We start from the raw sequence: 27,167 nt of genomic DNA on the forward strand, positions 1-27,167 counted from the left end.
AGGAGTTGTGAGAGGGAGGGATGCGGCTCCAAGGAGACACGGCAAATAGCTCTAAATTCGTAGAAGGCTGAAAGAACAGCCCCTGGCCCTGCCCCAGCCCAACTCTCCAGCCCCTCAGAGGGGACAAAGAGCCCGCCCAGCCCCTGGCAGAGTCTGAAGACCGTTCCCGCCTCCGGCCCGGCCCCCTATCAGGCCAGCGCGGAGCACTATGGGACTTGTAGTTCAGCCAGCTCTCTACATCGGCTCAGGAAGAAGACTGGGGAACTACAAGGCCCAGGAGCCAGTGGGCAGGTCCGGGGCGGACCCGCCGGCTGTGGGTGTGCGAGCGCAGGGGGCCGGGCGGTGCGGGCGCTGGGCGCTGAAATGCGGCTGCGGGTGCCGAAGCCCGGGGCCAGTTTCAGGCGCGCGCGCTAGCTGGGCTCAGCGAGGGGTGGCCAGGCGGTGGCGACAGGCACGTTGCATGCGTGCATTGGGCGCAGCTTTTGCAGAAATTGCTTTGGCTCTGCAGTAGCGCGGTGGAGGGTCCGAGTCGCCGGGGGATGGGCACCCGGCCCCGGAGCCAGGCTGGCACCGCTCGCTGAAAGGGCCCTTGGCTGGGCTTGGGGGTGGGGGCACTGGTGCCCGCCTTCGACTGTGCGCGACGTGTTTGTTCTTTTTCTTCTAGTGTCAAGGTTTCCCTGGGCGGGCGCGCGATGCAGCGGGCAGCGGCACTGGTCTGGCGGGGCTGCTGCCCCCGGACCCCGGGCCCGTGGGGCCGCAGTCAGAGCAGCGCGGCCGCCGAGGCCTCGGCAGTGCTCAAGGTGCGGCCCGAGCGGAGCCGGCGCGAGCGCATCCTTACGCTTGAGTCCATGAACCCGCAGGTGAAGGCTGTGGAGTATGCGGTGCGGGGACCCATCGTGCTCAAGGCCGGCGAGATCGAGCTCGAGCTGCAGCGGGTGAGCGCGGGCGCCGGGGCCCGCCGGGCGGGAGGGCCCAGGGAGGCTAGGGTCGCCGAATCGCGCGGGGGTCGGGCGGGAGGAGAGCAGTAGCTGTCCGCGGCTGGGGTCCACCCCCTGGGGCTTCCTCCCACCCGGGTGGCCAGCTTCTTCATTCAGCCAAGGTTGGCTAAAACAAGAATGCACTCCTCCCATCCCTTCACCCACTGGTTCCCGGCACCTGGCACAAAGTAAGGCCCTCAGATACGGTTCACTTGTTGAACTGAATTCATCAATTATAATTGAGCGACCGGTAGTGCCAGGCACTGCACGTTATGTGGCTGTCCTACCCGCGGTGGAACCAAGATCCATGGGGGGAGGGCAACAACCAGCAGGAAATAAGAGAATTTCAGATAGTGAATAAGTGCTTTGAAGAAAGTAAAATGGAGGAATGGTGTAAGGGGGTGCTGGATGGGAGTGTTGGGAAGGATACCATGTTAGGTAGGAGAGGGAGGAAGGCTCTAAGACTTGGGTTTGTTCCCAAAGCTTTTTTCTTTCTGAGACCTTTTGGGTCATTCTGACAGTAGTGGTTCCCTGACAAGAGTGGAGGTGTGGAGGAGGGTCCTGACAATTCCTGCCCTTAGGCCCCTCACTGAAACCTTGATTGGCCACCACAGTTTGTTCTCTGGGGATACACTCATCCCCAGCGGGTAGTCAAAGTCTTGAGCCTTTGGGGCCTTGGTAGGATGGCTGTGGGACTTTCTTTGTCTTGGTGACTGGCTGGCTGGGATCTTGGCTTTAGTTTGTAGTTGCATGTAAAAGTGTCCGCATCCCCAGGAGTGATTTCTCTCTTCCTACAACCAGGGTGACTGGGTGTGTGTAAGAGCTACTTCTGTAAGATACCAGTTCTAACCTGAGTGGAATTGAGGAGGCCGAGTCAAGAGTGGCAATGAAAAAAAAAAAAGCAAATACTCCTAAGATTTGTAATATCTTTTTTTTTTTTTAAGATTTTATTTATTTATTAGAGAGTGAGCGAGAGAGAAACAGCATGAGAGGGGAAGGGGTCAGAGGGAGAAGCAGGCTCCCCGCTGAGCCAGGAGCCCAATGTGGGACTCCATCCCGGGACCCCGGGCTCATGACCTGAGCTGAAGGCAGTCGCTTAACCAACTGAGCCACCCAGGCGCCCAGATTTGTAATATCTGATGAAACAGCTGCTTGCTTAAGATAGTTGTAGCCCAGAATGCGGGTGGGGGAGGATTCCTTGATCTTGCTCTCAGAGGCTCTAGACTGGGTGACTCTGGGGCGAGTTGATCACTTAGTGTCCCTTGAATGCGTGGGAGGAAGCAGTGGTGGGATGCCCAGTTCTCCAGGCTGAAAATAGTGAGCTGAACAAGTCAGAGTCCAGGGTCTCCCTCTGACTTCTTGCAGGGCTAAGTTTAAGGTTTGGCCCACAGAAGACTGGCTCGGTTTCTGTGCTTCCCTGGCCTGAGGTGGGCCAGGGACTGAAAACATGAGTTTTGCCACTCTGCTCCTTGTGGCTATCTGGACAACTGGAGCTGCCTGTCCTTGAGACAACAGTCTCCCTGTTAAAACAAAGCTGAGATTAAATTGTTCCTGGCTTATCACTTTAGAGCTAATTCCTCCGGTTTCAGAGCTGGTAAGGGCTCCAGGAATTGTCTCTATCTACCTTTTGCTAAATAGCAGCTTGGGTGTGGGCTCCGTGAAGTATGAGGATGATTAGGACAGAAAGGTGTCCTGTCTTTGTCTTCAGGAGGCTGACTGCCCACCTGTTCTCTGGACCTGAGCCTCTCCCCCACCAATTCTTTAAGGACTGGTGGGATTTTTTAGCAGGCAGAGAAAAATGTGAGAGAATTCCACGTGGGAGCTGTGAGCAAAGATGGAAGGTTGGGAAGTTCTGGCTATTTGGGGCAGGGGTTGGTGCTATTTGAAGAGCACTATGGCAGGGGGATATGGGAGATCAATGAGACAGAAAAGGTGGGCTGGAGTCCTGGGTGCCGGGCTCAGGACTTTTCTGGTGCAGAGTGGGGGTTTCGGTGTGAAGTGAGGAACCATGAAGGGTTTCCAGCCCAGGGTATGGTTCCATGTTTGAGGTGGACAAATTTCTTGGTCATTTAAGCTGGAAACACCCTGTGATTTCTGGGACAGATGCCCCACATTCCCATGGCTTACTCTTGAGTAAGTTGAGTTTTCTATGCACCTGCTTTCTGGTGCTTTCATTCAAGCTCCTCCCTTCTCGTTTTATTCTCACTTTGTCCCGGTCTAGGTGCTGAAGACATAGCTCAGCCAAGCCAGCATAGCCTCACTTAAACCTTTCATTTTGGGAGACAGCCTCGCTCTACTTCGCTGGCTTACACAGTGCCCCTTCTGAGAGAGCCATATTTTCCCAGTCATTTTTTTTTCTTTTTTTGGCTTGGCTGTGCACAGCGTCGTTTTTTTCTATCTCTGTTTTGAACTGCAATGATCACAACTGGACTGATGTTATAAAGGGTTTGATTGGGTACAGATGGGATGGGTAAGGATTTGTAGGGTGACTTGGGGTGAATCTCATATCCTCTCTGGACTTTGGTTTCCCCAGTCTATAAAAGGAGAGAGGTGGCTTGGTGGGCCCAGAGATTCATCCCCCCACCAACCCCTGCCCTGACTTTTGTACCGTCTTGTCCATCTGAAGGTGTTCTGGTCTTTGTGTTGCCTTTTGGTTCTGGTGTTTGACTTTGAGGTGGCTTGCCGGGCGAGCCCCGTCCTCCTTCCTTCTGTGATAGGAGTGGAAAATGCTCAGGAAAGCCTGAAGGAGGGAGGGGTGGTTGGCTAAGTGGGTGTGAAAGGGTCCATTTTCCTCCAGTGCCGTCTGTGTGCTCTCAGGGAGGCCCTGTTTCTCGCTGACAACAGCTCCAAGCTCCAAGGGGGAGAAAGTACTAGCTTTTCAGATCCTGGTGTTCACTGGGAGCAGCACTTAAAAATAAGCTGCAATTAGTAGGAGTTTTGAAAAGATCTGTCAGTTCTTCCTCAACCTACTTCTTTTTTTCTTTATTGCAAGAAGGGAGGAAGTTGGCACAAGTAGAGACAGAGGAGTGGCTTTACTTCTATTTGTAAAGTACACACAGTTGGGGCAAAACATTCATAAATAGAGGGAAAAACTGATTATGACTGTTAACATCAGTTTGTACTGCATCTACACTGGTAAAAATGGAAGGTGCTAGATAGCACATGGTTGTAGTTAGCTGAGAACTAAGATCGGCAACCCTGGCTGTTCCAAGCACAGGTGGTGAAATCTCACTGGTCATTTTCTTTAGAGTTTAGATGCTACTTTTTTTTTTTTTATTTTTATTTTTTTTAAAGATTTTATTTATTAGAGAATGAGAGAGAGAGCACATGAGAAGGGGGAGGGTCAGAGGGAGAAGCAGACTCCCCACCGAGCAGGGAGCCTGATGCGGGACTCGATCCAGGGACTCCAGGATCATGACCTGAGCCGAAGGCAGTCGTTTAACCGACTGAGCCACCCAGGCGCCCCAAGATGCTACTTTAAAATAAATTTGTAGTGTGGGCTTCTAGTAGAACAAACCCTCCACCACCCACCCTGCCCAGGTCACCATGGACCTGCATCCTGGGCTTTGCTTTACATGCTGTGGGCCTCAGAGAAGTCTCTTAGAGCACCTTGCCTTCAGTTTATGCATCTGCAAAATGGGGCCAATTTATTTCTTTTAAAGACTAGTTTGAGATGTTAGTAATGATGCTTTGAAAACAGCTAGAAACCAGTTAGAACTCTTAAGAGTCCTTTTCTCAAACTAATGAGAGTTGCTTGAGGAGAAGCGCCACAGGATGCCCTTTCCTCGCCTTCATGCTGAGTCTCTCTGGGTCTGGGAATGCATTCTGCAGGGTTTGCTCTGTCTTGCCTGGGCCTTAGCCTTGCCGTCATGAATTATCCTATTTGGAGCTCATCAGCTTTCCTTCCTGCTTCTGCCCTGTGAGTCTCAGTTTCTACAGGTGACCCTCCCACAGACCCTCAGAGTTCAGGGTATTTCCCATCCCATGGGGACCTTGGTGGGACCTTGGGTACCCAGACCCAAGAAAAGAGATGCTCAGTGTTCCCAGACTTTTTTTTTTTTTTTTTAAAGATTTTATTTATTCACTTGACAGATAAAGACATAGCGAGAGAGGGAACACAAGCAGGGGGAGAGGGAGAAGCAGGCCTCTTGCTGAGCAGGGAGCCCGATGTGGGGCTCGATCTCAGGACCCTGAGATCATGACCCGAGCCGAAGGCAGACGCTTAACGACTGAGCCACCCAGGTGCCCCTCAGTGTTCCCAGACTTCTTGTCAGCAGGCCCTGAATTGGTTGAGCAATGCAGGGGGCGGGCATGGGAAAGGAACATCCAGGGCTCTGTTCCAGGATATAACTGCCCTACCAACTCTTCCCCGCCCCCCCCCACCCCACGTATCACATGAAATGACAGGAGCCATCCCTCACTCAAGAAAACTGCCTTGAGCCTGTTAGAATCATCATTGGGCCCTCAACCCTCCTAGTGATGTTGGGCCTGTCAACTGGGAAGGACAATGATAGTCTTTTTCCTTCTCCTTGGTAACACCCTCTGAAATATGCCATTCTTGAACCTGAGGGCTTATTCCCTGATCCCTATTTAAGCTGGATGGTGGGGAAGGAGTTCCCCTGGGTAGGATCTTATCTCACTGTCCCAGAGGGAAGTAGTTCTGGGCGGGATGTATGCAAGTGGATTATCTAGATGTGCTCTAGGATACTGTGGGAGGAAACTGGATGCTACCTGCTGACCCGACAGGCTCCTGGGGGCTGGGCTGAGGCAAGGTCACCACTGGGTGTGCCTACCAGGCCTGGATGAGTCACTCTGGGCAGGAGTCTGTCCCTGGCTCCTTGGTATTTCCCATCCCGTGTGGACCTTGAGTACCTAGAGATAGGAATCTGCCCAGAACAGTCTCCTCTGTATGGAGGCCTTTGGCTGGGCAGGCTGGTCTGCTGCCCACAAGGGAGCCAATCTCCCCCACCCCCCCCCAGCTCATCCATCACAGCAAAATGTCTGGGGTCTGTGGGTACCCAGACTCAAGAAAAGAGATGCTCAGTGTTCCTAGGCTTCTTGTCAGCAGGCCCTGAATTCGGTTGAGCAGTGCAGGGGGCGGGCATGGGAAAGGAACATCCAGGGCTCTGTTCCAGGCATATCCTCTCCCTGCACTGGGCTGGCTGAGGGCCCGCAGCTGTGTGTTGGTTCCTGGCTCTCGACTGCGACAGATTTTATCCCCACCAAAGAATGGACTGTGCCCATACCATAGAAATTACCTGTATTCCGCTGGCCAGGCTTGGGGGGCTGTGGCAGTTCACAGGCTGACAGAAGGACCTGTGCCCGGAGCCCAGGCTGGGGCCAAGGGGTGGGTGGGTCCTGCCCCTTTGCACACCGTGGCCTGGCCCCTCCTCCACTGCCAGCCTCCTGCCCCTGGGGTGAGCCCTGGGGCCACAGGCCTCACAGTCTGTCTCCAGGGTCCTGCTCTCACCCCTGTCCTAGCCCTGGAGCAGAGGGTGGTGCCACCCATATGCCTTGGCCCTCAGGACACTTAAGCTGCTTCTCCCATGCACCCTGGGACCTCTTTTCATACTGACCACCCCTGAAGAGCTCTGCAGAAGGGACACAGGGAATTAAAAGGCCTCTTCCCCCCATAAGCTTCTGGAGACTTATCAAGCCCTGTTTATGAAGGTCCAGGGCCATTTCTGAGACACCCTCCTCAGCCTGCTCTGTCCCCTACTCCATGCCTTCTCACTCCAGAGCAGCCAGATATATGGGAGGGTCTTAGGAGTGGCAGGGGAGGGTCAGGAAAACTTCTTTGCCAGCTACTTTCGTCCCTTAAGGTCACTGTGTTTTACTTAAGGTATATATTACTGATTTTGAAAAGGGAAAGTTTTCTAAAGGTGCTTTTATTCCCACATTGTGGGAAATGGAGAAAAGACAAGGGTCAAAACCATAGAAAGCAGGGAGGCAAACCCTAAGAGACACTTAACTCTAGGAAACAAACTGAGGGTTGCTGGAGGGGGATGAGGTAACTGGGGGATGGGCATGAAGGAGGGCACTTGATGTAATGAGCACTGGGTGTTAGATGCAACTGATGAATCACTAAATTCTACCCTTGAAACTAACAATACACTACATGTTAACTAAATTGAATTTAAATAAAAAATTTTTAAAAAACCACATAGAATTGTATTTTTAAAATTTGAATTTAGCATGCCCTTGAGGAAAGGGCAGCTGGAGATGGGAAGGTGGCCAGGCCTTGCACCCAGGCCACCCCTCGGTCCTGCCACCTCCTTGCCCCACAGCCTTCTTAACTCTACCCACGACCCTGTCGACCTTGTCCTTGGCCGGGCTTTGTAAGATGATGATGTTTGTACTCTGCCAAGTGCTTTCGTAGTGTTTGTCTCGGGGAATCCTTCAGCCACCCTGGGAGGTCCTTGAACCTGCTGCTGATTGTTACTCTTCTAGTGGCAAATTCTGGACTTATCAGGGAGCTCTGTGGAATCCCCACATTTCCAGATCCCCACAAACCTCCGTCCAAAGTGCGTTTTCTCCACAGCAGCGGGGAGTCCTTTAGTCACTCCCCCACCCCCCCACTCCCCGACGTTGAGGTTGGCAGGTGTCTGAGTCCCTCTGGGACCTCCTTCTGGTGCTGAACACATTGCTTAGGCAGTGGCCACGAGTTTGTTCTGCAGCCACTCTTTCCATCTCTGGTGCCTTTTTTTTTTTTTTTTTTAAGTGAAAATCAGCCCACATTCTTTATTCTGCAAAGCCAGGTTGCAAGGGAACAAGCCTAGAGGTCCCCGCTGATCGGGGATCTTCTGGAGGGGCAGGTGGCCGTGGTGCCCCTGCCATTTATTTAGGCTGTTGAGGCGGAACCGTGCTTGGGGGCGAGTTGTGGGAGCCTCTCCCTGACGTCTGGGGGCCTCTGCTACTGACCCCTGCCTCCCACCACTTTTGCCCCAAGGTCTTCTATTTAGGCATCCCCAGCAGGCCCCAGTTGACTGGCGGCCGTGGACCTGCAGCTTCCTCAGCGTGCTGTGGTAGCCCAGGAGAGCTCTTCAGCCTTCTCAAAGTGGGGGGCGCTGAGCATAGTGGCAAGAAGAGTCATCTTGGAGTCTGGCTTCAAATCCCAGTCCTGTATTTATCAATTATGTTATCTCAGGCAAGTTTCTTAGCCTTTTGAAGCCTCATTTTTCCTCATTTGTAAAATGAGATTAATACTAGTTCTTCATGGGGTCGTGGTTAAGGTTAAATGGGGCAAGCCATGTCAAGGGCTTGGCACGACGCCTGACACCTGGTAAGGCTCAAAATAGGAGTGTTTATTAATATCCTGTGGGGGCATCGCTTGGTCTCTGGAATCCAGGATCTGCGAGTCTCCAAGTAACCACCTGTTGCCTTCTCTCTGCTCAGGGTATCAAAAAACCATTCACTGAGGTCATCCGTGCCAACATTGGGGACGCCCAGGCCATGGGCCAGCAGCCAATAACCTTCCTCCGACAGGTAAGCTGGCCCTCAGGAGCAGAGGCTGCTGGGTGAAAGCAGAGAACTGGAGGCTCGTAGGGCCAGCCAGCTCCTCTCATCCCTGCTTGCTCCCCCGTCCAGCCCCCTCCGGACACAGCAGGCATCAGAATCCCACAGGGAGGTGCCCTTAAAGTAGCAGCCCCCTCCGGGGCCTCATGTCCCCCGGGTCTCTCCCTCAGCCTCCTCCCCTTCCAAAGTTGTCGAGAATGCCTAGATTCATTTTGGGGTTACTCTTGTGTACGAGGCTCCCAGGGATGCCCTTCCATAGTCATGGTCTCTGATACCAAGTTCGGAGCTTGGTTGATAAGCGCATCAGAGGCAGCTTGGAGAGGTAGAGGCCCAGTGGGCTGGGAGGTGGTATGTGGGGGTCCAGGTACTTTGATCCCAGGTGAGACACCCCAAGTTTGAGTGTTGACTCTGCCACTTACCACCTGGGTGGCTTTGAGCAAGTGCAGATCACCAGAGCCTGCCTTGGAGGACAGCTGGGGGCCCCAGAGCGACAGTGAGCATGAAGTGCTCACCCCTGGCCCAGCAGGAGAGTGTGGGGTTGGAGACCATTGTCAGCTGCTCCTCTCCTGTTGCCTTGCTGCTGTGACCCGTCCTGCTCCTGGGGTCTCCAGGAGGCGGTTTTATGCTCCAGTGTGAGCACCAGCCACAAGGATGCTGCGTGGGCTGAAACTGGGGGATTGGTGGGCTGGAGGGTAAAAAACAGGGTGGGAAAATGCCATAGGGCCCCCTGAACAGAGGCTAGAGACCAGCAGTGGCAAAGAAGAATTGGAGCAAAATACGGCACTTACGTGGTTAAGGTTCATAGGCTCGGGCAAGCAGGGCAGCTGAGCCCTGAAGGCCCCGGCCCTTTTCCCGGACCCTGCCCTACTCTCTGGGTGGAGGGGTGTGGGGACCTTACTTAGCTCAGGGAGTTTGCACGGGGTCTGGGGAAAAGAACCGAGGCTGGCACTGACCTGAGGAACATCCATTGGGCCTCCCCTCCCGTGGCCACTGCTGCTGACCTCAGGAGCGCACCAGCTGCCCGGGAATGTAAGAGGCCCCAGCCTGGGCCCAGGATGGGGAAATGGATCAGACCAAACAGAGCAGCTTTGCCAGCGAGGCGGAGGCAGCAGGAGGCTGGAGGGCCCTGGCTATCCTAGACTCACGCAGCTCTGGAGGCAAGAGGCCAGAGCTGTTCCCCACACATGCCTGGGGCTCTGGGCAGGAATGTTGCCTCAGCCTTCTCTGGCTGCCTGACACGTTCCCAAGTCCAGTTCTGCCTCTGGCTATGGCAAACCCAGCTTCTACCTGGTGCTGGCATCCTGCAGCCTTCACACTTGTCTCCTCTTCACAAGTGCCTGTGGGAGGAGAGCAGAGGGTAGGCCGGGTCACTCCCCATTGTACCATTGAAGAAGAGCGGGGCTCCAAGAAGCCAGCTCCCACCTGAAGTCACCCAGCTGGTGTCAGAGCCACAAGCCCCCACCTCCCCTCAGTGCTCTTGGCACAGCTCCTAAGCTACCAGCTTAGACTTGCCCGGTGAGCTGGGGTTTACCAGCACTTCTGCAAACATTTCCTTGCTTAATCCTCTTAATTTGTGAGGTTAGGGTGATTTTCTGTTACAGAGATGGGAAAGCTGACCCGGCTTTCAGTTCTGGCTGGGAAAGGGGATGATGGTGAGAAAGGGGGCAGGGGGTTGAGGGCGTGGGGGAGGACACGCAGTCTGTGAGTTAGGAAGGGGTCTGTGCTCCTTTCAGTTGGGGTTCACCTGCCTGCTCAGCCCTGGTCCCGGCTCAGGAGCCCCCTGGATCTTGTGGCCTTGGGTGTGTGAACTGCTGTCCTCTTTGGAAGAGTTGGGGCGAGGGACTGAGGGGCAGGCTCCTTCTCTTCCCCGGCTCCTCTTCTGGCAGCCCCCCTTTGGGTCCCAAGCCCAGGTCATGATGTAGTCCACCTTTCAGCATCTCTCCTGCTGCAAAGAGCCCAGCATGCTCCTCCCTGTGCACCCCCAAGCTCCCCCAGGCTGGAGCCCTCGTACAGAGGCATGCTCCAGCACATCCCGGAGTTGTCATCTTCACAGGGTCAATGCTCAGGGTCCTTGTGCCCCTCCTGGCGCTTTGGGGTGGGGGGGTGCTGGGAGCCCAGCCCGCGCCTCTGTTCCCCCAGGTGATGGCACTCTGCACCTACCCAAACCTGTTGGACAGCCCCAGCTTCCCAGAAGATGCTAAGAAACGAGCCCGGCGGATCCTACAGGCTTGTGGCGGGAACAGCCTGGGTGAGGCCCCCCGACTAGCCAGGTCCCAGAGGGCATGAAGTGGGTACCGAGGGCATGTGTTTTGAGTGTGGGCCCGGGCCCTGGCCACGAATGGAGAGTTATTCATGTGAGTGTGTGTGTGAACGTGTATGGCATGGTGACACGCAGAGTAATGAAAAACAGTCTTCCTCTTCTTGTCTGCTCTGTACAGCTCCTGTTAGCTGGGCAGTGAGGTAAATGATACCTTTTGGAGGACCAGGGCACTTCAGTTGCAAGAGCCTACACTGGCCTGGAGTTTGGCTTTACACCTGGGAGCCAGCTTGAGTAACTGACCCTTCTGTCAGAGCAGAGGGTTGGTTTGTTTTTTTAAAAAGATTTATTTATTTTAGAGAGAGAGAGAGAGCAGGGGGATGGAGAGAATCCTCAAGCCGACTCCCTCCTAAGTGCGGAGCCTAATGCAGGGCTCGATCCCAGGACCCCGAGATCATGACCTGAGCCGAAATCAAGAGTCAGATGCTGGGGCGCCTGGGTGGCTCAGTCGGTTGGGCGTCTGCCTTCGGCTCAGGTCATGATCCCAGGGTCCTGGGATCGAGCCCCACATCGGGTTCTCGGCTCAGCGGGAAGCCTGCTTCTCCCTCTCCCGCTCCCCCTGCTTGTGTTCCCTCTCTCGCTGTGTCTCTCTCTGGCAAATAAATAAAATCTTTAAAAAAAAAAAAGAAAAAGAGTCAGATGCTTACCCTGAGTCACCCAGGCGCCCCTCAGAGCAGAGGGTTTAAGCCAGGGATGGGCCTCAGTGACAGGCCGGGTGAAGGGCGGTGCGCGGCTTTGTCCAGCCTTCTTGCCTGTCTGTCACCCCCATGGGCAGGAAGGGGCAGGCAGTTATTGGGGAAGGGGAGTGCTGTGAGATGCCTGTGAACCCCGTTTGGTGGGTTCCTTCCTTCTGACCGTGCTGTCCACCCTCCCATTCCTTGTGTTCCCACCACCCCGGCCTTTGGTCCTCTTTGCTGGAAGGCCACGCCCAGCCATCTGCCTCCTTATGGAGGGAGCACTCCATGGAGGGAGGCCCTGGAATTTGGCCCCCGTAGATGTGAAAATGATTCTCTCTCTCCCTTTGCTGCTGAGATGGATTTCTAGTCTCTGGGCCTCTGGTTCTTTGTTCTCATCTCCTGTTCTTTGTTCTGTTTACTTTTGCCCCATTCCTCTGCCCCACGCCTACACAGGGGATCCAGCTTTCCTCGCCCCAGGAAAAATAGTTGTTCTTAGAGCTTCTTTAGGACACGTTCCTGAATGTTCTGGAACGTGGGAGAGTGATTCTTGTGGCTTGCTCAGCAGAGGATCAGCTACCTTTGGCCTCTCTGTCATCCCCCAGCCCCTCCCCTTCCTTTTTCTGCTCTTTCCCTTCAGTGAGAGCCCCGTGCTTACCACCTTCCTTGCTGTGGTTGCTCCACCAGCCCTCTGTCCGAGTCTGGTCACTGTCCTTCAGGGTGTCCCTCTCAGGAGGGGGCCAGCTCCCCCTTGCTTTCCTGCCCGCCAGACTGGGGAGGGTGAGGGCCAGCCTTGTGTGGCAAGGCCGAAACCACAAGCTGGCAGAGAACAACCCGACAGCCCAAAGGCCCAGCCTGCAGTCTCCTCTCCTGCGCCCTCTGCCCAGCGCACAGGACAAAGGCGCTTCTCAAAGACCCCGTGGCCATGGGCCTGATTCCTGGAAGCTGCAAGGAGAGGCAGGGGGACGGAGTGTTGGCCTTCTGCATACCTGATGTGAATGTCTGGGGAAGTGGGAGGGGTTCTTTGTTCCCTGTAGGAAGTTTCATCAAGTTTTTGCAACTCTTGTCAGCCAGGGCTGTGGGAAAGAGTTTGGGAGGCCACGTTCATGTGAGTCCCCTCTTGGGGTGTTGTAGCAAGAGGAAAGTTGGCCTGTGGGGTTTTGGGGACCTGCACTGAGTTCTGTCTGAGGACCCTATGAGGATAGGTGAGGCGGGTACTCCCTGAGCCTCTCTCCTCCTTGAACTAGAAAGTACTCTACTCACCTCCTGGGCTTTTGAAGGAGGTTGACGTATGTGCTAAAGCCCCTTGTCAGGTGTGGAGAAGCGCTGTCCCTGGGGCTCACCACCAGTCCCTGCCCATTGCAGGGGGTAGGACAGTGTCATCCTGGGGGTGGTGCTCTGTCAACTAAGCCTACCAGCCCATAGAAGTAAGGGAAATGGAAAATGTCAGTATGCTCAGGGCGACCCTGACCCAGGTCGGGATTATTAAATATGTAAACAGGGTCTTAGAGCTCATCTGGATGTGTTTTTATTGTGCCCTTTATTAAAGATTTATTTATTTATATGAGAAAGCATGCATGAGTAGGGGGAGGGCCAAGGGGAGAGAGAGACTCTCATGCAGACTCCCTGCTGAGCGCAGAACTGACGGACATGGGCCTCAGTTGAGATCACGACCTGAGCCAAAATCAAGAGTTGGATGCTCAACCAACTGAGCCACCCAGGCGCCCCTAAAATTACTTCTGACTAGAGTTTCCTTATTTTCTGTTTGATGAGTAATTCAGTTCAGGTTGTATCTTGGATCTTACATAAGATTAAGGTGGAATCTGGACATCCAGGGAGGTGCAGGTCCTTATCTAGCCCTCCTGGAGCACCGCTCCAGGCGCTGAGGGACACTGGTGAACCAGGCAGATGGAATTTCTATGCTCACAAAGTTCACGGTCAGATTTGGGAGAAACAAACATTAAAAAGAACTCACACAAAAAATAATCTCTAGTTTTCATGAGTTCTTGGAGAAAAAGCAGAGAGCTATGGGGCTATAACCAGGGATTCTAAGGTAGAGGGAGGGTTTAAGGAGCAAATATGATTCAAATTCAAGTGGACGGGGAGTAATAGAGAACCTGCAAATGCATGCCAAACAGAAGAAATGGTGTGTGCAAAGGCCCTGAGGTTTGAGAACTGAGTATGATAAAGTGAAGAGGTCTGGATGAGGCGGTATGTGATGGGGCTGGGAAGTTTGGCAGTGGTGATGATGTGGGTTTGTAGGCCATGGGAGGCAGGTTGCCATCAGTCTGAGGGCAGTGGGTCCTAAGCAGGGGTGTAGTGGGGTGGGGCCAGGCAGGAGGATAGGTTGCTCTAGCAGAGATGCACAAAAGAACTAGGTAATGGCCCTTGCCCTCAAGGAACTTACAGTCAACATGGGGAGGCAGGCTTCATGTGTATACAATAAATAACTGGAGAAATTGCAGGTCAGGGGAGAGGCTGGGCGTGGGGCAGTATCTTTATGACAGGCCCCCTAGAGAGAGACGATTTGAGCTTTGAAAGACCAGTGTGGTTTGGAGCATAACAGAAAAGCTGAAGGAAAGGGTGGAAAGTCAGTGGCCTGCAGGGGCGGGGAGCTTGCCAAGGGGCGAAGGCCTGGGAACTCAAGGAAGTGGATGAGCTAGAGGTAGGAGAAAGGGGAGGCTTGGCTGGTGTGGGAATGGACAGGCCCCATGGAGAGGAGGGGCAGGCATTGAGAGAAGGCACAGGGAAATATTTCTGAGATTGGGAGCTCAGAAATAATCAAGTCAGTCCCTCCGTAGAGGACGGATTCTCTAATACCAGCATTTGTACCTCCCCACTGTTTTAATTTATAAAATATTTCAAATGCATTAGAATACCCCAAGTAATGTAACAAAAGACTTGGAACCCACCACCTGGATTTGATACATGTTAATGTTTGCCACTGGAACCTTAGAGAATTGGCCTAGCCTGCCCTCCCTCTTCTCCCCATCCTACGGCTGGCCAGAGGGGAAGGGGGAGTCCAGTGATGCACAGACACTGAGGCGGAGCCTGGCTGGCCCACTTGAGTACAGCCCACGTGAAGTGCCTGCAGGGCGCAGGGCCTGGGCTGACTGATACTGATGCCCAGAGAAGCCCCATCCTACCTCCTGGTGGTGGGTTTGCAGTAGTCTTAGAAGGAATAGGCTGGCTCTCTTTAAATGTGGTCTAAAATTCAAATGGTGTAAAAGGATATAGAGTGAAAAGTCTGCCTCCCACCTCTGACCCCCGGCCTCCCCTTTACTTCTCCAGAGAGTTCAGTTCAACCAGTTTGGGACTCCTACCAGATTCTGTGCATGTGCAAGTACCTATTCTCAAATTCTTTCTAAAAACAGTGGCGTGACATTAAAAAACTTAAGTTCTTTATTGAGGCATTAACAAACCTAGTAACCCTCACCCGGATCAAGACATGGAACGTTTCCAGTGCTGCAGAAGGCTCTTGCCGTTCCTCCAGGTTCTGTGGAACCATGTGTAGGCAGTGGTGATAAAGACAGAGCAAGCCTAGCAGTAGTGATTATATGTTGTAGAATGTGTATGAATCTCAGGAGGGTGGATAAAAGAGGTATGGGCACATTTGCCTGATTGGATGCCAGGGCCTGGGATAATGCTTGATGTCTAACTTCTCTGTGAATGTTGAAAGCATGAATGGATTGGTGGGTGGATGGGCAGGTGGATGAATGGAGAGATAGCAGATGAGTGGACGGATGGATGAGCGGGTGGGTGGATGAAGGCCGGATAGGTGGTTAAGCAGCTTGCCACGATTCTGCAGCCTAGAGTAGTGGGAGTTGGGTCCTGTCTAAGACCTCCCCCACACCCCCGCACCCCAGGTAATTCTGTGGCTGTCACCAACCGCATAGAGCCAGTCATCCTGCCTCCAGTTACTTGTCTTGCTCGCTGTCTTACAGGGTCTTACAGCGCTAGCCAGGGCGTCAATTGCATCCGTGAAGACGTGGCTGCCTACGTCACCAGGAGAGACGGCGGCGTGCCTGCAGACCCCGACAACATTTATCTGACCACAGGAGCCAGTGACGGCATTTCTGTACGTGGGAGGGTGGCTTATTAGGCAGTGCTGTCTCCCGCAGCCTTGGTTTCCCCCCAGAGTGCACACCCGAGGGTCCAGCTGGAGAGGAGCCTTGGGCACTCGAGGCTGCCTGTCTTTCTGGTGGCATTGGCCTTTCTCTCACTTAGTTCATACTGGTGTTCCTCCTCTGCCAGGTGCTGTACCAGGTGCTAGGGAGACCGTGGGAACCAAACAAGCCTGGCCCCTGCTTACACCCTAGTGCTGGACCAGACCAGCATTAATATCACATAAATAAACATCCTACCACAAGCACTCGGTTTCTCTTCTGGGTGAAGAGGACAGAGTGCCGCGGGAGGAGCAGCGGGGGCGGGGGTGGTTGTGGGGAGCACAAAGATTTCACAAAGGATGGCTGAGCAGAGATCTGGAGGATACGTAGGCATGAACAGGGTAGGTAGGGGACAGTGTGTTCTGAACAGAAGGTCAACATGTGCAAGGCTGTGAGCCGGAAAGCGGCTGTATGTTTGCAGAAGGAGAGTCGGAGTGAATAAGTACATGTAGCAAGGGCCAGAGTTTCCAGAAGTGGGCTAGGGAGGCAACTGGGGCCTGAGTCCTACAGGGCCTTAGTGGCCAAGCTGAGGATTTAGGTCATTGTCCTAAGAACAATGTCCACTGAAGGACTTGAAGGTGGGGGGAGTGACAGACGAATCAGGGATTTATGTTAAGATTTAACTTTGGCAGGGAAGGGGCATAATGGATGTGAGCGAGCGTTTAGGAGTTGAGGAAAGAGGTGGCTTGGGCTGGGGGTCAGCTGTGGACGGGGTGAAGAGGGGCTGGTATCAAAGTGTGCTTAGCAGAAGGGCTCTGAAGTCCTGGGTCTGAGGGACCTGCGTTCATCCATTCCCATGGAGCATGCTCCTTCCTGTGCCTAATCAGGGCTGGTGCCTTCAATTCATTCATTTTCCCTCCTCAGGGAGTGTGTGCTGACTCTTCCTTTAATGGGGTTATCTTCGTCTTTTGACCTCCAAGGCTCTTGTTTCTGATGTTTGTTGAGTGCTTTAATCCTTTCCCAAAGCCTTTCCGATGCATTCAGCTTTTACTGGAGCCCATGACGAAACAGGCCCAGTAACCTTAAACCTTAACCTTTGGGATTCTAGTGTTGGGGCTCAGGTCTCCAACCATCGCATCTTCCACTGTGTTCTGCTGTCAAGGCCTCTCTTAATTCCCAGAGAAGCCCACGTACAGGCAGAGGTCCTAGAGCAGCGGAGGGAGGTGTCCTCAAGATTTAGTGAAAAGAATCAAGTTGTTGAGCTTCTGAATCGAGTAGCATTCTTGCAGCAAGGAACTGAGCCTTTGTGTAAGGCGGGAACTCCTCCAGAACAGGGTTTGCAATCAATTACTGCCACCTCCCCCAGTATCCCCACGGGGTTCGTGTGGCCTGGTTTCTCAGGAGTCCTGCAAACCTTCAGCCACACAGCGGTGGAAACAACCGGGTTCAAGCGCCACCTGGTTGTAGAAGATGGGTATTTTATCCTGATTCGACAGTCCCTTCCTTGTTAAGGGTCTGCCCAGCCGTGGGCACCGGTAATTACTAACAAGACAGATTCCTGTCCCTCCTCCCCGCCAGGACATACAGAATGAGCTTAAGGGCCAAGACGGGGCCAGTTTGTGGACTACTGCTTTAAAAGGCCTCTTTGTATAAGCATTGAGTCCTTTAACTACTGTGCTAAGAACTTTAAGGCATTTCATTTTGCTTACTCCTCACAGCAGACCTCGTTTTAAAGATGGGGACCGTGAGACTCAGGGAAGTCAAGCAGCTCACATGGGCCTGCACCAAAGGCGGGCAGCGGGGTGGCTGGTAAAAGGTTGGGTTTGGGGCCTCCTGGGGAGTCTGCCTGGCAGCCCCCAAAGGGTGGAGATTGGCGGTGTCCCTGGAAGCAGTGACTTCTCTGTTGCAGACAATCCTGAAGATCCTGGTGTCTGGGGGTGGCAAGTCCCGGACCGGCGTGATGATCCCCATCCCACAGTACCCCCTCTACTCGGCTGTCATCTCCGAGCTCGATGCCATCCAGGTGAACTATTACCTAGATGAGGAGAACTGCTGGGCCCTAAATGTGAACGAGCTCCGGCGGGCCTTGCAGGAGGCCAAAGACCACTGTGACCCCAAGGTGCTGTGTATCATCAACCCTGGGAACCCCACAGGTCTGTGCTTCACTTCTTCGCCAGTTTCTTGGGCGGTGGGGGCAGGGCAGCTGGTGTACTACACGTCTGGACACTAAAGAGTTAAATAATGTGACGTTCTCTTTGCTCCCAGTTTCCCAATCCAGTGCCAGATTTGCTAACATAAAGCCATAAAATCGGCCACCAGCCAGGCCAGCTTAGGAGGTGAACAAATGCAGGCTTTTTTTTTTTTTTGGACAGGGTTGTATTATTATTAAAACCAGTTTTTTGTTTTGTTTTTTTTTTTTTTACGTTCTTGCATTTGCAAAGAATCTCCTTGAGGTTATTTACACACAACCTGTCCCCATGAATCACAGGCCTCGTTTTACCTTTACTCCTAGTTGTTTTGCTGAACCAGCTATCAGAATGCTGGTGTGTGCGTTTTTTCTTTGACACAATGTTACTTGTGTACTTTGAGACCTGAGGAGGAAATGCCTTGTTAAAAACAACAGCAAACAAACTGAAAAACCCTGTTTCCAGAAGTTGAAAAGCATTCCTATTTTTACATATTTTTCTTAAAAAAAAAAAATGCACAGCCTTCCCTGTTTTGATCTTTCTGGGCCACTGGCTTCATTTGCCCCCAGTGCTATTTGGATGCCGAGAACAAGGGCTCCTCTCTCCTCCTTTGTTGAGATAAATTGGGTCAGGGCCAAAACGAGTTGGAGTTGATTGTGGAATCTGCTTCTTTGGAACATCAAATGATGCTTCAATCAGCTGAAAGCACCACTTGAATTCCTGAGTGCAGAAAATGGGTGCGGCTGGCTGTAACACTCATTTATGTACATCAGCTCCCTGGAGGTAGGGATGCAGAGTCTAACCAGAACGCAGTAGGAAAATGACTACAGCTGGCTTCTCAAACCCGGTTGCACATTAGAATCACAAAGGGAGCTTTTAAAAATGCTAAAGGCAGGGCTGCATGCCAGAATCTCTGGGGATCGGGCCCAGGCATCAATATTCCCTGCGTTGAGGATGAGAACCACCACCCGAGGACGTTGGTTCTCCGACTTTAACTTGTTAAAAAACAAACTGCTGGACCCCACTCCAAGGAACTCTGATGTAATTAGGTCGGGGGTGGGGGGCTTGAGAATTTGTTTTTCTAACGAGCTCCCAGGTGATGCTGATGCTCCTGGTCCCAGCTTGGAGTAGTAGCAGGTCCTATATCTTGGGAAATACTCTGTATGCCTAGTTTCTGTTAGAGGGCTGGTAACTTCTTAGCCAGGCATTTACGTATATCTTCTTGCCTGGCTGTCTGGGAAGAAATATTTGCATCAAAGACTTGACTATTTTAGGTAAAGGGATCATGTGAGTGTATATTAATATGAGTAATTTTTAAAGAGTAACTATATGAGTGGCAGAAGCTGGTTCTGCTTTCTGAGGTCTGAATGTGTGAAATATCAGTCAGGCCTTGGAAGATGGGGGATGAAAAATAGAAACCTACCTGTGATGGCCATGTATCTTGTCTGGACCACACACTGTGAGCACTTTGGCTGAAAGGTGTCAAGATGGATTGGGATAATAAGCCAGGACTCTGAGTTTTAAGACAGAAACCCAGCTCAAGCCTGAAGAGGTTGGGTCCTAGAACTGTAAAGTGCAGGGGTAGAGCGGCACACCTGAGTCAGCATCATTGTCCTAGGTACCTCCATCCCTTTCCCAGGTCTTGGGTGGAGTCCTCAGGAAGGCTCTGTCCTTGATGTGACCTTCAGCAGCTCCAGCCATGGCCTGCCCACTGAGCAACCTCAGCAGAGAGCCTCGCCCATAGTTTTAAAAAAATTCCAGGCCAGACTCTTTGGCCCAAGTTGGGTCACCTGCCCATCCCTGCACCAGTCAAATCAAGGTTCTGGCCAGGTGTGTGTCCCTTGCCCCTGCTGGAGCGCAAAAAGAGGCAATTCCTGGCAGAACAGCTGAGCTCTGTTACTCGAAGAAGGGAAGGACCCTGAGCAGGCTCAAGTGACAGATTTTCTCATTAGGTTGTGGGAAATTTCCTCTGGCCCAGCCTGTGGTGAGAGGCCTGGAAGACCCCTCTCCAGCCTTCTGTGTCAAAGTCATCCCTTCTGTGAGGTGGTCTCGTGTCTCCCCCTGCTGGGCACAGCTGTGTCCTGGTCCCTTTGACACCACCCACCGCATGTGTCTATCCATCCACTGGCTCTGAGGCATGTTCTGAGTGACTTGCAGGCGCTGGAGAGAAACAAGCTCTGTCCTTGTCCTCAGGTTTGCGCTGCACACCTCAGTGGAATCATGGGCATATCCTGGCTCCACTCCCTCTGCTGAGCGGCAGGCTTTCTGAGGCCCTGGTCCTGACTTAATTCCTCTTTGCACTCCCGTTGGCATTATGTGCACATGGTTTTGATATTCTTGCTGCTCAGATCTTTGATTGCATTCTAACAGGATAGTTAGTGGGATCAGAGGCAAGCCCAGTAGGGTTTGCTGGCAGGCTCAGCCAGCCCCCTGGGTAGCCACAACCTGTCAGTCTGTGGGAAAGTGGCTGGTTCCTGTAGAATCCAGGGCTGCCGTCCTTCCGGAATCCCAGAACCCTGAGCTTCATAGGAAGCCTGGTTTAGCGCTTGCTTGGCAAGAGAAAAGTTGGACCTTTAGTAAAGGAATTGGTTCATTGCTTAGATAGTTCAAGGCTGAGATCCTGGTTGAATCATACAGTGCTTTTGTGAGACATAGCTAATTTTTTTCCAGACATGTTCTTGATGTTCTCGTACAGAGAAGAACATAGATATTTTTATTTTTAACAAAAAGGTAATATACTCTACGTATTGCTCTGCATCAAGATATATATGTATACATAAATAATGTGCAAAGACAGACACACATACACACAGAGTTATAGGTAATATCCATAGATACACATACGTGCACAGTAAAGAAGCAGCCTTTTTTAAGCAATCAGCAAGCCTGACTGTAGTGGTGTTTCCTGGAGAGTATGGGAGCACCTCTGGCACTGCCCAGAGTAGGGGTCAGGAAACATGGGAGAAAGTTTCCATTTCCACCTTGTAGCATTTGGTCCTTCCCTACCTCAAACCCATGGTATTTCCTGTGAACTGGGAGAGTACTGTTTTGCCCTTTGTACTCATTTCTGTAACACGGGGGGTGGTGGTTTCCACTGCTTGTGTTGAGTCAAGTCCTCAAAGGGAGGGACCTTGAAAGGGAGGACTGCAGTGTGCTCCCGGTCATCAGCAGCGATGCATAGCTCCCACGTGGCGGCTGACAGGAGACACCAGAGCAGGTGCACAGGCTTGTTAATGTAGTGCTTACGTGGCAAATATTTGCCAAGCACCTGCTGAGTACTGGCTTTAAGGATAGCCGATGAGCCATACAGATCTTGTCCCTGCCTCACGGAGCTTGTGAGTGCCTCTCTGGGACATTGTGCGACCTCTCTATCAGCCAGTGTGATTCTCTCCGTTGGCTGCTCTTGGTGTGTGGTAAGGGGTGGGGGAGGCAGAGCTGATTGATTTAACCCCTTCAGTTTTATTTTCCTGCTCTTTAGGACACTGTCCTCTAGCCCAGACAAACATATCCCTCTATACACACACACACACACACACACACACACACACACACACACACACAACACTCTCATAAGAGTAACAAGAAAGTTGAGTGTGAGACACTTCTCCCTCCATGTACGTGGCTTAAATGAGTCAGACAGATGGGGCCAACACTCAGGGGTCCCTAGAGGTTGACTACACCTTATCAGGCACAGCAACTAGGGAGGGTGATCCCTAAGGGTCGTGTGGGAACATAGAACACCTGAGTGATTCTGGGTGGGGTTCTTACTTAGGGACAATTTAAACAGCATTACAAGCTGCATTCTGGTTTTGTTGGGGATTTTTTTAGGTCAGGTACAAAGCAGAAAGTGCATAGAAGATGTGATTCACTTTGCCTGGGAAGAGAAGCTCTTTCTCCTGGCTGATGAGGTAAGAGTTGCTCAGCTCTCTCCTCCGTGGGGAGTGAGGCTGAGCTTTCTCTTCTAGGGGGAGGGAGCCAGACTTGACTCTTCTGTAACCAGAGAGAACTTTCTAGGTGTTGGAGGAGTGATTCTAACCAAGGATGAGGATGTTACAACCTATGACACTGTGACCTAAATCATCCCTATATTGGTTTGGATTCTTGGTTATAAATTTCAGGAAGTTAACCCAAACCACTTTAAACTTAAAAGAAAAATTAAAGGATGGTAGGGGTAACAGGTGTGGGGCTAAGTCCAGGGACCCCAGCCCTATCTCTCAGATTCTCTGTCCTTCCACGTTGGCCTCACACACAGCCCTGCTGTCTTCCCAGCCTAGAAAGACCATTTCTTCCTGGTGATTCCTGCAAAAGTCTCAGAATCGAGCCTCATTGGTGCAGCTTGGGTCACACGCCCATTGCTGAACCAATCACTGTGGCCAGTGGTTGCAGTATGCAAATTGACCAGGCCCCAGGCAAGGGGTGAGCTCTCTCCCCTGAGAGCGGGTGTGGGGGGGGGGAGCAGTGTTCCTTGAGGGCACGTTGAGGGACTCATTCTCAGGAAGGGAGAGTGGGCTCTGGGTGGGCATAATGCTGCGTTCCTGTGCCTCCTTGTGCTTCTGTGTCTACCAGCCTGTGTGTGTGTGTGTGGGGGGAGGGTAGGGAAATCTTAATTTCATGATTGCCGCTCCTTGAAACCCCAGTTCTGGAGCCAAGGCTGCTTGTTCTTTTCCTGCTTTGTAAGGAAGAAACTCAAGGCCTGTCAAATTCTCTTTCCACTTCTTCATTTCTTCCTGATTTCTGGTCAGTGGTAGCTTCTAGCACATTGGTTTCATTTCTTTGCTCACTAGCACCCCCCATACCGCCTGACCCCTGCGCACACACGCACACACACACGGCTTACCCATCACATTGTTGCCATGATTAGCAGATGGGTCTAAAAATACATATTGTTTTAATTCCAGTATAGTTAACATACAGGGTTATATTAGTATCAGGTGTTAACAGTCTTCATTTTGGAAGGAGAGATGGGGCAGCAGAGTGACCTGGTGTGCAGACCTCCTCCCCTTCAGGTCTGGGAAGAGGAGAAGGTGGGAGAGGAAGAGAAGGAGGGCTGTGCATAGCTTGTTGAAGGTGGAGCTGGGCTGACCCTCCCGTGGCCCCACAGTGTCCCCGAGAGCCTCCATTTCCCTGATCCCCAACATGAGTGTGGGAAGTTCATCCCCAAGGGCGGAGTGGGGTGCTTGTTTGCTGAGTGTAGACTGTGTGCACAGGAAAGAACAGGGCATGTGTGGACGCTGCTCATGGGTGCAGTCTGTGGAAGGCTGGCAGTGAGATGAACAGAGAAACAGAATGGTTCCGAATGGGGTAGGTGACGTAAAGGGCCAAGAGAGCAACACATTTAGCACTTGAAGTGGGGGGTCAGAGGACAGCTACATGGACTGCTTTCATTATTAGTCTTATGGAAGGAAGTAAACATTCAGGGAGAAAACTGGCTTGGGCAGGTAGGAGTCCTTGATGTCCTCACTGGTCAGATGAGGTAGAAAGGTCTGGAGATTGGGTGGAGGTGAGTGTGGGGGAATGGGAGAAATCAAGTGGGCATCTAGCCCAAAGCCTTTCCTCCTTACTTGTTCTGGAAGGTTCCTTTGGCCTGGCTCATTCCTGGAAGTAGCATCAGAGGTTGGGCTTCATAGCACACAGCCTGAGCCTGAGCACCCATGCCCGCCCTCGGCAGCAGCCTGCATGAGCTCAGGCCTCTTGGGGAATTTGGGTGACTGTGCTTGTCCTGTCCTCTCCCCCAGGTGTACCAGGACAACGTGTACTCTCCAGACTGCAAATTCCACTCCTTTAAGAAGGTGCTTTACGAGATGGGGCCCGAGTACTCCAGCAACGTGGAGCTTGCATCCTTCCACTCTACCTCCAAGGGCTACATGGGCGAGTACGTTGGCGTCCACCTCCCTCCCACTGCCTCCAGTCACCCTGCTGGATGGAGAAGGCTGCCCCTACCTACGGCCTCTGCTGATCCAAGAAACAGGAGACAGGCCATATCCCCCGCCTGGGAGCCCTGTGGTGTGAGGACAGCCCTTGTGCAGAGGCTCATGTAAAATAAGGTCCTGCTTGAAAGAAACCTGACCACGGTAAACGATGCAGATGAAAGCAGGACCTACAACAGCTTCCAACACTAGTGTTTTCTGCCCGCTCTATCACTGCGGCTCCAACACTGAAATCGGAGGGGCCAGGGAAGGCAGGTTGAGTGGACAGATGGCCGTCAGGCCAGGGGACCAAGCTGTATGTGCCCCTCCCCCTAGCACGGGGGCCAGGGAGTCTGCTCCAGTCCTGTACTTGTTCGCTCAGCTAATACTTACGGATGACCTGCTGTGAGTCCTGTACTGACCTCGGCACTGAGGGTACAGCAGGGAGCAAACCACAGCCATTCCTGCCCTAACAGCTAGCTTCTGGTGAAGAGAGAGGGGCAGTAGACAAATGAATAAAATCATGTGTCCGGTGGACAAAAATAGAGAAGAAGTGGGAATGCCAGGTGGTGGGGGCAGGGTCACTGAGGAGGACGGAGGGAGCTAGGCAGGTATCTGAGGGAGAAGCATTCTAAGCGGGAATAGCATGTGCAAAAGCCCTGAGGCATACCTGGAATGTTCAGGGACACGGGGCTGGAAACGAGTGCATGAGGGGGAACGTGGCAGATGTTGAGACCAAAGAAGTCAGAGGCGGCCAGATCACCTGGGCTACTTAGGTTAGTTTTTACTTTTTTTTTTTAAAGATTTTATGTATTTATTTGACAGAGACACAGCGAGAGAGGGATCACAAGCAGGGGGAGAGGGAGAGGGAGAAGCAGGCTTCCCGCCGAGCAGGGAGCCCGATGCGGGGCTCGATCCCAGGACCCTGGGACCATGACCTGAGCCGAAGGCAGACGCTTAACAACTGAGCCACCCAGGCGCCCCGGTTAGTTTCTACTTTTACTCAGAGCAGGATGGGATCCATTGGAGGATTAGAGCAAACTCACCTGACTTAGGTTTTACTAACCACTGTCTGGTTACTGTATGGTAGGGGCAGGAACAGAGACTTAAGACAAGAGGCTGTTACAGCCAGGCGAGGTACTGTGGGCCAGGATAGAGATGCGGAGGAGACCCTGGATCCTGATATATTTGAAGGTGGAGTGGACAGGAGTTGCTTGATGGAAAAGATGATTGTGAGAGAGAGGAGTCAAGTTTCATTCGCAAGTTTTTTATTCAAACAACAGGAAGGATGGAGTTGCCATCAGTGGATGAGGAAGGCTGTGGGTGAAGCAGGTTTGGGGAAAAGATTGGGAATTGTTTTTTTGATGTGTTGAATTTGCAGATGCCCATTGGATGTCCAAATAGAGATGGTTGTGTGAGTCCCCAGCTCAGGGCCGAGAGCCAGCTGATTGAAGTTTGGGAGATGCAGTGAATGAGTTGTTAGATCTCTGAGCCGGGACGTACTGCAGGGAGTGAGTGTAGGTAGACACGAGGTCTAAGGACTGGTCTAGGCCCTCAGTGCTCAGAAGCTGTGGGAGAAGAGGGGGAAATTGCAAAAGAGGCTGAGAAGGAAAGACTAGGGCATTCATCCCCCAACACTGGGTGGGGTCTTTCCTGCGCCAGGTGTTAGGATGGGGGAAGGGTCTCCCTTGTTGAGCTGGAGGCTGATGGAACTGTGAAGCTTGGAGAAATATTTTGGCCAGGTGGAGGGAGCTGTACCTTTGGGATGACTGCCCAGCTGGCTTGATTTGATGTGGGCAGGGGTTAATTTATGCTGGTCTTTCTGGTCTATGGTCCTAGCAGCGCTTTATCTTTGCTAGACTCATGTGCTATGTAGCTCTTTTCTTAAATAAGTCTGTTCTCTATTAACTCATTTTTCAAGCTCGTTTTTATCACATACCTAGCCATCTCTGCATTGTGTTCTTGATTATTCTTTTAATAGTCTCCTGGATGTTGGAATCCTGAGTTATGCCCCACAGTCCTCAGATCCTGATTACCTGAGATCAGATTGCTCTTCTCAATTTGATTTTCTACTCATCAGCCGAGGATTAAGCAGAAAGTTCTTCTTTCAGCCTCTGTTAGGGGAAACCCTTCTGAGATACCAGAATTTATCTTCTTGCCTTGGAAGACCCAGCTGAGAGATGAAATGTGGGAACTTGCCTTTGCTGGTCTGCAGGCTGATACCAGTGGCGTTTTACTGAGTGTCTCGTTGTGTCAGGTGCTCTGAGGTTGAGGGTGTGGGGTATACAGAGGAAGGTAAGACTAGATTCCTGCCTCAGGGAGTCGCATTTCTGTAGTCATTAGTCCCAACATTATCAGTCACAGCCCAGAGGAGGAGGCACAGCTCCAGAAAGTGTGACTGCTGGTGCCGAGTCAGTTCTGGAAGGTTTTTTTGTTTTTTTGTTTTTTTAACTCATTGCATATCTCAGCTTACTTTCATGTGACTTGACTCTGTATCAGTCAGGATCCTTCTGGTGATAACTAATGGAAACTCGACTTGAACCGACCTACACCGAAGAGGCTTTTTAAAAAAAAATTAATATGGGTGAAAAGTCTGGGAAGATGTCGATGCGACTCTGTCTCTGATTTCTTGCCTGGTCTCATTGTCTTGCTCAGCTCTGCTCTCCTTTGGGTTGACTTTGTTTTCAGGCAACAGGAGTTCTGGCAGAAGTCCTCCGGCTGTGCTCATGGCCTCAGGGAATCTGTACCCAGCCCTGGAGCCTGTGCGGGCCCGAGTCATGCACCCCTTTGGAACAGGGGCTGGTGTATTAGCTAGGCCTCAGGCTAAGCTGCTTTAACAAAGAGGCCCCTAAATACAGTGGCTGAAACAAGGTGCCCGTGACATAACAGCCCAAAGGCGGGGGAGGTCAGGACAGGCTGACCTCGAGGTCACTCGCGGACTCGGGCTCTGCCTTGTCCACACGGGGCATCCATCTCCAGCACTGAGCCTGCTGCTCCAGTGTCTCCGTTCCTTAGGAAATGGGAAAAGAGAGAGGAGGAGAGAGCATGCTTTTTCCTTGTAAGGAAGCAATGTGGACTTCGCCCATGTCACTGTGTTCAAGTCCCATTGGGAAGAACTCGGCCACACCTGGCTGCTCCGTGTTGGGCGTGGGGATGCTTACAGAACATTCTGGCTGACCCGACTGCACGTAGTTGAGGCCGCTCTGTGACCAGTGGGTCCTCCTCCCTTCAACCCTGCAGGTGTGGCTACAGAGGAGGCTACATGGAGGTGATCAACCTGCACCCCGAGATCAAAGGCCAGCTGGTGAAGCTGCTGTCCGTGCGACTGTGCCCGCCAGTGTCCGGGCAGGCTGCCATGGACATCGTCGTGAACCCCCCAGTACCTGGAGAGGAATCCTTCGAGCAGTTCCGCAGGGTGAGTCGCTGTGTCCTGTGGCCCCTCGTGTCACTGCCGCTGCGGGGCCACGAGCATTCACGCTGGACTCG

The 27,167-nt window shown here is 52.4% G+C and overlaps 1 protein-coding gene across 2 annotated transcripts in view; it reads left to right on the forward strand.

Annotated features, from left to right (window-relative positions):
* The first annotated feature begins 349 nt into the window (after nucleotides 1-349).
* The window catches only part of GPT2 (glutamic--pyruvic transaminase 2), a 32,786-nt gene continuing 5,968 nt past the window's right edge, over nucleotides 350-27,167 (forward strand). The window contains exons 1-9 of one of the 2 annotated variants that reach the window (XM_032424236.1): nucleotides 350-451; nucleotides 665-935; nucleotides 8,373-8,462; nucleotides 10,632-10,740; nucleotides 15,428-15,561; nucleotides 17,499-17,742; nucleotides 21,604-21,683; nucleotides 23,511-23,647; nucleotides 26,922-27,096. In XM_032424236.1, coding sequence (XP_032280127.1) covers nucleotides 693-935; nucleotides 8,373-8,462; nucleotides 10,632-10,740; nucleotides 15,428-15,561; nucleotides 17,499-17,742; nucleotides 21,604-21,683; nucleotides 23,511-23,647; nucleotides 26,922-27,096 — 1,212 coding nt within the window. In that variant the 5' untranslated portion in view covers nucleotides 350-451; nucleotides 665-692. Of the gene's footprint in view, nucleotides 936-8,372; nucleotides 8,463-10,631; nucleotides 10,741-15,427; nucleotides 15,562-17,498; nucleotides 17,743-21,603; nucleotides 21,684-23,510; nucleotides 23,648-26,921; nucleotides 27,097-27,167 lie in introns of both variants that reach the window. The other variant, XM_032424237.1, reaches the window with a different exon arrangement.

The sequence above is a fragment of the Phoca vitulina genome, unplaced genomic scaffold (genome assembly GCF_004348235.1).
Source record: "Phoca vitulina isolate PV1807 unplaced genomic scaffold, GSC_HSeal_1.0 scaffold30, whole genome shotgun sequence".
In the NCBI taxonomy this organism is placed as follows: domain Eukaryota; kingdom Metazoa; phylum Chordata; class Mammalia; order Carnivora; family Phocidae; genus Phoca; species Phoca vitulina.